At 29.6% G+C, this 12,201-nt stretch overlaps 1 protein-coding gene across 4 annotated transcripts in view; it reads right to left on the reverse strand.

Moving 5' to 3' along the window:
• The window catches only part of LOC111684782 (paired box protein Pax-6), an 82,838-nt gene that overhangs the window by 21,954 nt on the left and 48,683 nt on the right, over positions 1 to 12,201 (reverse strand). For all 4 annotated transcript variants that reach the window (XM_046956171.1, XM_046956163.1, XM_046956157.1 and 1 more), the window contains one exon: positions 3,668 to 4,232. In XM_046956171.1, the coding sequence (XP_046812127.1) occupies positions 3,668 to 4,232 (565 nt within the window). The remainder of the gene's footprint in view (positions 1 to 3,667; positions 4,233 to 12,201) is intronic.

Genomic DNA, 12,201 nt, shown 5'->3' on the forward strand with positions numbered 1-12,201 from the left:
TAAAATGTTAATAATAAAATTTGATGTATTTAGGACATTTTATACAGCAAATACTGAATTCCTTTTTTTAACCGCTATTGCGGTCTTCCAAAATATGCATTATTCAGATACTATAAAAAGCGTATATAATTGCTTTAAAACAGACACAAAAAGCACAAAAGTACTAGCCTATAACACCCTCCAAGAATAGATCAATCTATTCTCCAAATTTCAAGAGAATCGATCGGAGTGATTGACGAACAAACAAAGTAACGAACAGACTTATTAGGATTTTTCAATGTGTATCCTGTACTTTTGCTTTATTTTTCTTTGTTATACAAAATTAACTGAAACGCTTTTAAGCGTAAATGGTTTGTTCTTTTTTAAATGATTTATTAAAGTAAATTCTACTTTTTTATCGCTTCTTTGGAAACCGAAATGTATTAGAAAATTTGTTTTTAATTTCAAAATAGCAGGACTTCAGCTGGGCACATAGGTTTTTGATTATGAACTTTTTGATAAATGAAGATTTTAAAATCCACCGAACATTTCGGTGTTCGGTTTACATTTGGACATGCCTTTAGAAAATTACTAACGTTTATTACATGCTTAAAAATACTTGTATTTTATGATATTATACTTACATTTTTATATGAACCGAAATTTCATATAAATAGGCATTTGAAATTTGCGAATTGTGTTAAGTATAGTAAATATATTATCTTTACATTACATATTTTTTTATTTTTTTTTTTTGGAAACTCTATAACTTTACTAATTCGATAAAATTCAGTTTTATTTCGATACGTATTTAAAACGAAATTTTTATCGCCTTGGATCATAATATGATGATAAATACAAAATTAACATGATGAAATATTTCGACGGTATTTAATCTTAATATGAAATTTTAAAATTATAATTTTAACCACGACCATGTTTTTCTCTGCGTGCTCTTACAGAGAAATATATCATTGTCAATAAATCGTTAAAAAAACTAAAATTAAAAGTATTAAGGTACATATATGCATTTCACAAATATGGTTATTTATTAGAAATTTATCACTCTGGAATTCGGAATTAGTTGATAATTGACACAATTGCTAATTAAAAACCCTCTTCAAAAAATCTTTCGGATGTTCATATTTTGGATTTATATGATATAAATTTATTACCTTTTAATCATAAATTCGTTTTTTATTGAATAAAAAAGTTTGTGTTCACCGAACACATTTCGGGTTCGGTACCGAACGAATTTTTAAGTTCGTTCGGACTCTAATGTTTTTTTTTATTATATTTATATTCATAAATTCTTAATAAAGCTATTGATGGTTTATTGTAGGGATTTTGTATGGAAAATGTGTAATAAAACTAAAATAAGCGATTAATATCTTTATGAATACGGGTGGAAATGATTCAGTTTTCGCAGTACCAAATAATAGTTTCTTGAGTGTGGAAAAAAATGTTGTAAGTATGTAAGTACTTTTTTTACAAATTTTAATTTTATAGAATTTGTAATTTTTTTAAAATTCAGTAAATTATTAAAGATCCAATAAGGAATTTTGTGTATTATTATTGCCAAAATATAATAAATAATTCACCTGTTTCAGATAAAATATTTGCTTGAAATTATTTGGAAATGTTGCTAACATTTCTTAATGTTTTTCGTCAATAATATAAAAATTCAAAATATAAATTGTTTGACATGTGAACACTAACTAATCAGTTTAATAGACTATACACTATATAGTCTAATAATGAGGTGTCACAAATAAAATCTGTAAATGAATATACCACCGCGGTGCACCGTTGATTCGTATACGAAACATAAAATACTTATGGTAAATGTGTCAAAATTTGTTTTGTAAATATTCAAGATTAAACCAACTTTGGTTTGTTATTTTGAAAAGTAAAATGAACCGAAGCATAACTTTTTATTTAACTTAGTATATATGTATGTATTTAAATCTAAGTGTGTATATGATATTTGCATGGAATTTGTATATTTGTAAATTACAACCCCCACCCTACCCCTTCACTTGCCGGTGGTTATAAGATACAGTAACAACTTTGAGCAGTTTATTTTAGCATTTAGTTAAACTGGAATTTTTAATCCGTATAATTCTTCAGTTTAGAAATGTAAAAAAATATTAAAAAAATACACATGTTTCAAGAAACAGTCACACACGTCATTAGGGGGACATATTTATTTTTCTTGTGTTAAATAAAACTCCCTAATATACACATATTGAAAAATGTTCTTTAACACGAACTGCTTTATAACCCAATTGTGGTAAGCCGCTATTTAATTTGATTCACTCTCTATTGGTTCATTCATCCATCCATTCGTTGTCTGTCGGTTTCTTTTATTTTAGATTGTATGTTTTCCTGCTTTCATTGTGTTGTTATTTTGATGTTACTGCAGTATATGTAGTTGTCGTTTTCATCCCACAGGCAACAAAATAAACACAAATGTGTTTCAATGACAGATAAACAAACACACAACCGCACATCATAAAGGTGAATAAGTAGAAATGTACATAAATATATACATATTTACTAGATATCTAAATACAGATCTACATAACTAGATTAAGGATGATAACGTAACCGTAACCCTTAAATGCTTTAAATTCATATTTCTCATTCCACAACTAAATTATTTACTAAATATTCAAATGTATCAAAAACATAAAAAGCAATGTTTCAAATAAAACAACACAAACACCACCCCCTCCCCTATTCGCTAATTTTTACGATCCAAGTTAGGAGTATTACAAATGCATCAAATAACATAACACTACCTTCTATGTGAAGTATATACTAAAGAAATTGGTATCAGTTATACTAAATAGTTCTGTTAAGCGCCAGTCCACACAGAAAAACTTCGGATTTTGTATGCGAGAGAAATAATTATGTGAAACATCTCTCTCGCGGTGTGGATTTTTTGTTATTCTTCTTATTCGTGCAAAAATAAGTCAATGTCATTAACACTTGGTAGCTGAAACAAAGGTTTCTCTCTGTAGACATTAGGGAATCTTTAAAAGAGAATAAGGAAAATGTTTTTCAACAAAAGACCGGCACACAGTGGTGCAGAATGGAAATGGGTAAAAATCATTGAAATCGGATGTGAAACCAAAAAATGCCACGAGTTTAAAAATTTTTTATGTCGAAGATTCCCTAATTTGAGCGCCGCCCATATAACATTTATGGGATCCACTTTCATAACTTAAACTTGGCTCGGTTAAATATTATCCCGATTATAATAGCCGTTAAAAAATGCCATTTTTATTTCCCAAAAAAATCCATTTAAAAAAGATCATTTAAATAAAATCGACTTAAAATACTTGAAAGAAATCAAGAAATTTGGAAATTTAAATGAGATTTATGTTGTAATTTTTAACATGTTTTACTTATCAAATGTTCGTATAAACATGACTTGTAGTTTAACTCGAAACATAAACCAAAAATTTTAAAATGAATAAAACATAATTAAATACATTAGATCGGCGCAAATTTTTGTTTTATTCAGTTCAAAAAAACCGACATTTTAATTTTAGCTGTCGTGTAAGTTCAATTTACATTGTATTAAATATCTTTATTTAATTTAATGCTTCCTTAAACATCTTAATGCAAAAAACCTTTTTTCTTTTCCATAAAAAAATTAAATACTGAAAGTAACTCCTACCTTTTTTTAATGTTATATCCTCTGTGCCTGGTGTGGAGCACGCGTTGTTGTGTATTGATGTTGCACTCGGACTTAGATGTTGGCTGTGGAAACCTGCTGATGCAGGTGCATTGGGCCCGTTATTGGCCGTTAAATTGCTATTAGAATTTAAAGGTGTCGTGTACCACGACGATGACGGTGAGGAGTAGTGACGTGGTGGCCAAGCGTGATGATGGTGATGATGCGATGGACCAGATTGGTGATGGCCTTGAAAATGCTGGTGATGATGATGTACGGTATGACCATTCAAGAGTCTAAGTTTTTCATAAACTATAGACTCTGTGGTTGAACAACTGATATCTAAAGCGATGTCCGTCGATATTGCTACAGGATTTGTAGTACTAGTTCCACTATCGTTAGAATTTAGCGGTGTCGCCGTCTGCAGTTCATTTGTAGATGTTATTGAATTAGTCGTATTATTGTCTACTGAAGACGATGCTGCTACTGTTGCATTGGTATGTTGCTGCTGTTGTTGTTGCTCTTTTTGTGCTGCTAAATTGCGCAAGACGCGGTTAATCGAAGATACCTTTAATTTATTAAAAAATATTTCAAATATTTTACTAAAAATATAATACTTTTTTGACAAAAAAAGAGAGTTTCTGCAAAAGAGCTCATAAAGGAGTAGGGGAAAAATATCATTATAAATTTTAGGAGGTACGGTTGTACAGGGGTTCGGCGAATTAATTTCAATAATTTTCAATTCCGTTGGGCTAAAATAAGATTGTGTGCAAAATTTCATAAAATTATCTTGAGACTTGCGACCTGCAGGTGCGCACAAGTTTTACATGGATACAGAAAGACGGTGTAGTTAAATATGATACTTTAAGGTGTAGTAACAATGTTTTTGGTGTTATAAACATCAGCAAATCCCTACTATAGTGGTTAAGGGCATAATTAAAGCAGTTTAAAAATGCCGGCGGTCGAACAGATGACCTTTTCAAAACAATAATTTTCATTCCATATTTATCATCAATCAATCATCATTAGGTATTTATGTAACGCATCTTTTATAGCCTACTTATGTATGTGATTTTCTATTCAAGTGGCTATTTATAATTTCAATTTATACAATTCCTTCTGTGCAGAGGTTCGAGGTTCATCTTCAAAAATAATTGGTAAATTGAATTGAAGATGTTTGAAATTGATGGTGTTATTTTTTTATTGAGTGATGGTTTCAACGACTACACCTTACAACGAAATTGAACAAAAAATTAACACAGGAAAAAGATTATGAACAAAACTTCTAAAAAAGCGAAAAAGAAGTAGAGTTTAGGGATTATTATAGAAAACAACTAATTTGACTTAAAAATATTAACAAAAATAAAATAAAAACTTAAAAAAGTTTCAGTACAAAAAAACTTCAAATTTATATTTAATATACAGTTTTACAAACTTAATATAATCCGGTAGGTTAGTGGTTAGTGTTCTAGACTGGTAGACCGGTGGCGGTGGGTTCGATTCCCACCTAAGACACTGGTTAAGGAGCGCATAACAGGCCCGATAGAGGCCTATGTGTATTTCTTTGGATTTTATTTATATATATCCTCCTTTCACTAACTAACTTATATACTTAAAAATTTGAAGTCCTGTGAAAATGAAATAGAGAATTTCTAAATATTGCAAAATTTGACTTTTGACCTCTAAATTTTACTCCTTAGTATTTTCTAATTTATATATAAACTCAGAGACATATTTTTTATTATCCGAGAAAAAATATTCTGTAAATATTTTGTTTAAAATGTATAACAGTAAAGAATTAGGACATATTTTATAAAATATTACAAAAAAATAGTTTTTCGAGAAATTCGCAGAATTCAAATAGCAGGTACAGATTAACTATAAAAGGTATTGAACTATTTTTTTCACCGTTTTATTTCCTAATCTATTGACCATAATGATGATTCAAATACTCTACACCAGTCAGTATGTTAAAAATTGGATTATTTATATAAAGCATTTAATTTGTTTTATTGTGAAATTTTTAACTTATTGTTGACAAAAAAGAGATTTTCTTCAAGAGGGCTCATAGGGAAGAAGGGGTAAAAATGGGCCTATCCTTATAAATTATAAATAAATTTTGGTAAATGAATTTACGTCTACTTAAAAGTCATTTATGTAGATTTTGATCGTTTTATTAGTAATTATAAGTTAATTTTGACCTTCAAGTCATTTGTATGGGGGCTAGGGTCAAATGAGGCCCGATCACTATGAAAATTAGTATTATCATTTATTGTTTCATGAAACTAATGTTTTCTGATTTTTGTTGTCATTATAAAACATTTAACGTAATTGTAAGCCTAAAAGCCCGATTCGGGGGGTACGGTTGTATGGGGGCTGGGAGAAATAATGGACCGATTTCAACCATTTTCAATAGCGTTCGTCCTTGAACCAAAAAAAGAGTATATTCATCAAATTATCTTAAAAATTGCGACCTGTAGCGTACGCACAAAGTTTACATGGACACACAAACAGACGGACGGACATAGCTAAATCGATTCAGAAAGTGATTCTTAGCCGATTGGTATACTTTAAGGACCAATATTTTTGGGTGTTACAAACTTCAGCACAAACGCATAATACCCTCCCCACTATAGTGGTGTAAAGTATAAACAGTTATATTCGAGTAAATATAGATATATTTTATGTAAGATATAGATAGATTTATAACTTTTACATTTTTTATAACGTTTACATCTTTTTGAAATACCAAATCTATGCACATTATGGTTATTTAACAATAATATGTAAAATAGTTACCTAATCGTATAATATGGAAATATACGAAGTATGCTCCTACCGCGACCAGGCCACGTTTTTGGAGAAAACATTTGTTTAAACTCTGTTTTACTAAAAGTAAGAAGAGCGGCACGTGTTAACGTATTTTAATCGAGCTCAAATTTCGGCTATCTCAATTTCTAGATAGGGAAATCATTTAGAGTTAAAGCGAACAAGAATCCAACATCGACTTTTTGCGGTCACTCTAGTGTAGACTACTAAACGGCTGAACTGATTTTCTTTAAAGTTTCGCAGAGTATTTCGTATGTCTGGAATAAGTAGAAGGCTACTTTCTATTTTGAAATATCAAATTGACGAGGAGTCAATCATATTAAGAATATAAAAAATCCGTATATTTGAGATACTATAACAAAGTACTCAAATTTTGTCAGAGCCACTTTAGTGTCAATATTACATGAATAAAATATAAAAAATAGTTTATATAAAGGTGGACAGCACGCGTTGTACGCTGCAACGAGTTATAGGCTTTTATCAAAAAAGTTGAAATAGTGTATTTTCATTTAACGAGCTACACACTAGTTTGTAACTCGTCGGAAGCTGATCAAGGTTGTATTTTGTTTTGTGTTAAATAAAAATGAATTAATATGAAATAAATTTCACCAACAATGAAAAAAAAATATTAAAAATTTAAACAAAAACTTAAAATGTTGTTTTTTAAACAGTATTTGTGTTAAAAAAATCAAATATAAAGCGAGAAAGCTTTGAAAAGCGTAAAACGCCTAAACGCGTGTTGTGTACCTTATGAAACTATTAGGCTAGAATCTTAAAATTTTACATGAAGAACTTTGACATTCATGCCAAATTAGTAATTCTAGCCTAATAGTTTCATAAGGTACACAGAACGCGTTTAGGCGTTTTACGCTTTTAAATACAAAATTTCGTATATCTTGAAAACTGTTAGATAATTCAAAATATTCATAGATAGATTGAATGGCGATGGGTAGAAATTGACGAACTTGCAATAATTTGCTCTATAGCTCATTAATGTATATAAAAAAATAATGAATATTTCGGAAAAATTGCATAATTGATTAACTTAACAAATACGTTTTTTAATTATTACATATGTATTTAATTTCGATTATTTTAAAATGTGTTGTAAAATTACTATGGGAGTTATCATTGTGAAATCGTTCGTCAAGAAGAACTAATTTTTATAAGTATAAGACTATTTATAATAATATGTGCTTATGTTAGTTGGTAGTGTTATTATCGATCAGTACGGAATTCGTGAGCTCAATTCTCAAAAAAGTCATAGGAAAATGAACTATTGGAACAGAGCTAACAATGGTTTAAGTTTATTTTTATTTCTACAATAGATTACTGCTAGTTGGTTAAATAACTAATCTTTAATGTGTTATTTCTATAAAACTAAGGACGATTTCTGTAAAACTAAAGACATTGCTATCTTAAAGAGTATTTATCTATGGGTATCCGAAATAAATACAAATGTATTTGCATATGTGTAAATTGCATGCATATTTAGCAAGAAATAGTGTTCATCGTCCAAAAAAATTAAACATAAAAAATAAATTGTACATATCACTGGGCGTTAATTAAAATATGTATATGCATAGGTTTCTATTCACTATCATTTACATTTGATGCTCGTTCGTACCCAATAAGGTATTACTTTTGCATACACCCGCCCAGAGATTTCGTGCATGCGTAGTTCTTACAGAAATTACATCAGACACATAGAAACAGATAATTTAAAGACAACAAAGTTTATACGGACAATGAACGTTTGTAGCAAATAGGATTGTGTATTAATTTGGACGAACGACACACAGAGGAGTGTTCGTCCCGAAAAGCTAGCCAATGTTAAAAAAAAGTGTCCAATATTAAAACATATCTTTTTAGAAATAAATGCATGAGTTTTTTATTATTTTAATTTCATTCAATAACGATTCCGATTCGGGTCAAGTTTCCACCTAGCGTCCATATAAAGGTATCCACGGAATTGCCAGTCTTTACTCATAAACATGAAAGTATATTACAGTTTTTGAAGTATATTACAGTTTTTGAAGATCTCTCTCTAACCCCGAGTTACAAATCTTACAAATTGGTCCAGAAATTGCTGCTATATGAGACAATTTTTAAAACAACCTATGATGGGTATTTACATGACAACAAGAACAAAGTTGAAAAAAGTCGATACGACGAATTGTGATATATAAGTTTACCGTTAAAGTATAATATATTGCAAAATACTATATATTTATGTAAATTTTTGGTTGCTCTAGTTTTAGATTAGTCAAATTTTCAAAAGAATATATATAGATTAAACTTTTAGATGATGTAACAGATTTTTAAATAAAGGTACCTTCCTGCTATTGTAAGTTATAAATATGGCAAAAAGTCTGTTTTTCAAAATTTAGGATACAATATCTCGCAAACATGATATGACTAGGAAATTCAAATTTAGATTTAACCTTAATCCGTAGAAAATTATACAGTATACATATACTCTTGATTGAAAAATTGTTGGCCTCTTTTATTATAACACTAGCTACACCCAGTGTGCTCGCTACCCTCATCGTAATGGAATAAAATAAATATCGTTATATATCTGCAATATCAAAAATTCCCCTTTTAGAGAACTCTTTAAGTTTGATTTTATGATTTTAGTACCAGACAGTGCCTTTTTATATATTTTCATTAAATCAGGATGACGCATGTTTAATTTTCAACCAGAAACCAAAAAAATCGCATAAAGATTTTTATACAATCAGGAAGCTACATGTCCAATTTAATGTTTTTAGGTTCAATATTATAGAAAATTCGAAAAGTATTAGTAAAAGAACAAAAAAGTACCAGAGTATGCTTTTTCCATTTTCGTTCAATTGGGATACTGCGTGTTTAATTTTATGTTTATATATTCAATATTTTAGAAAGATCTAAAAGTACCAGTGAAGTACGAAAAAGTACCAAAGGACCTATTTTATTTAATTTCATGTTCCTAAGTTCAATATTATAGAAAATTTAAAAAGTACCAGAAAATATTCCAGTTTAAATTTTCATTCACTCAAGTCCCTGATTGTTTTTATGGATTCTAAATAACTCCGGGTTCCACATGCTTAATTTCATGTTTCTTGGATCAATATTATAAAAAACACAAAAAGTACCTTTTGAGGAACGAAAAGGTATCTAAAAGCCCCTTTTATATGTTCTCACTTAATCCAGGCTCTACATACTTAATTTCATGTTTCTAGGTTCAATATTATAAAAAATTCAAAAAGTACCTTTTGATGAACGAAAAGTCCCCTTTTATAGATTTTAGTTTACTCCGGGCTCTACATGCTTAATTTCATGTTTCTAGGTTAAATTTTATAGAACTCAAAAAGTACCTTTTGTAGAACGAAACAGTACCAAAAAGTCTCCTTTTATATATTCTCATTTACTCCGGGCTCTACATGCTTAATTTCATGTTTCTAGGTTCAATATTATAAAAATCCAAAAAGTACCTTTTGAAGAACGAAAAAGTACCAAAAAGTCCCCTTTTATAGATTCTCACTTACTCCGGGCTCTACATGCTTAATTTCATGCTTCTAGGTTTAATTTAAAGAAAACTCAAGAAAATACCTGTGTGGAACGAAAAAGTACCGAAAAGTCTCTTTATTATTAATTTCATGTTTCGATTTCAATACCAAAGAAAACTCAAAAACTACCAGATGGAGAATGAAAAAGTACCAAAAAATATCACTTGGTACCGGGTTTCCAAATAACACCTCATTAGCATATTTAGTGTTTCTAAATCTAAAAATTTTATCTAAATTGGATCATTGTGTTTGAATAGAATCAAATTTCCAGTTTTTACCCCTTTTGGTACTTTTTTCTACCCACTAACGAAATAAAAATTCTTTTCCAAAATGTTGCAACATCGTAGTAGGAGCCAGTTATTACGTATTTATATGTATAAGTTAATAAACCAAAATCAATGTTTTATGAAAAAAAGTACCAAAAATAGGTACAATTTTCACCCCTTAAACATCCGAATAACCAAAAAGTACTAAATTTATATTTTTATTTTTTCGTCAAGTTATGAAGGAGTCAAATATATTAGTTTTGTTTGAAATGATATTTAAAAGATACATGGGGTGCAAAACAAGTACCAAAATACAGTTTTTACCCTTTTATTCCCTAAAGGGGCCGAAATTGAAAAAAGTACACCAGACACCTGTCCGCATATTTTTTATATGAACGACGATAAGCTTTAAATTACTTTTGTATTTTTTCTAGTTTAGGAGATATGAGGTTACCGATTTTATCCGTTTTTACCCCCTAAACATTCGAATTTCCAAAAATCCCGTCTTAGTGGATCTATTTGGTGGGAGACCAACCCCCTGTCCAAATTTCAGCTCTTTAGCTTTAACCGTTTAGGCTGTGCGATGATGAATCAGTCAATCAGTCAGTCAGCAACGTTAGAATTTTATATATATATAGATATTTAGGAAAACCTGTTTTACCCGTTTTCCCCTTTTTACCCGTAAATGTGCAAATTTCCAAAAATCGCTCCTTAGTGGATCTACATAACCAAAAACACATTTACTGTCAAAATTTCATGATTCTAGGTTCAGCCGTTTGGGCTGTGCAATGATGTATCAGTCAATCAGTAACGCTACTCTTTTATATATAGATGTCCAAAAAAGATTATTAACTTAATAATGGTTTAAAACTGTTTTATATAGAAAAAGGAAAATGAAATATATATTAAAATTTAAATTAGTTTTTATTTAATGTATTAATTCTTAATAATATTTGTTTCTTTAGATCGCTAATTGTAATGCCTTTTGAAGAACGAAAAAGTACCAAAAAGCCCCCTTTATGGGTTCCCACTTAATCCTGGCTCTACATACTTAATTTCATGTTTCTATGTTCAATATTATAGAAATTTCAAGAAATACTTTTTGAGGAGCGAAAAAGTACCCAAAAATCCCCTTTCATTGGTTATCATTTACTACGGTCTCTATATGCTTAATTTCACGTTTCTAGGTTCAATATTATAGAAATTTTAAAAAGTACCTTTTGAAGAACGAAAAATACTAAAAAGTCCCCTTCTATAGGTTCTCATTTACTACGGTCTCTATATGCTTAATTTCACGTTTCTAGGTTCAATATTATAGAAATTTTAAAAAGTACCTTTTGAAGAACGAAAAATACTAAAAAGTCCCCTTCTATAGGTTATCATTTACTACGGTCTTTATATGCTTAATTTCACGTTTCTAGGTTCAATGTTATAGAAATTTCAAAAAGTACCTTTTGAAGAACGAAAAAGTACCAAAAAGTCCCTATAGGTTCTCACTTAATCCGGGACATACATGCTTAATTTCATGTTTCTGGATTCAAAATTATAGAAATTTCAAAAAGTACCTTTTGTAGAACGAAAAAGTTCCCTTTTATGGGTTCTCACTTAATCCGGGCCATTCATACTTAATTACATGTTTCTAGTTCAGTATTGTAGAAAATTCAGAAAGTACCTTTTAAAGAACGAAAAAGTACCAAAAAGTCCTCTTTTAAAGGTTCTCACATAATCCAGGCTCTACGTGTTTAATTTCATGTTTCTAGATTCAACATTATAGAAATTTCAAAAAGTACTTTTTGAAGAACGAAAGTACCAACAAGTGCCCTTTTATAGGTTGTCACTTAATCCGGGCTCTACATACTTAATTACATGTTTCTAGGTTCAGTATTATAGA

Source organism: Lucilia cuprina, chromosome X (genome assembly GCF_022045245.1).
Source record: "Lucilia cuprina isolate Lc7/37 chromosome X, ASM2204524v1, whole genome shotgun sequence".
NCBI lineage: Eukaryota > Metazoa > Arthropoda > Insecta > Diptera > Calliphoridae > Lucilia > Lucilia cuprina.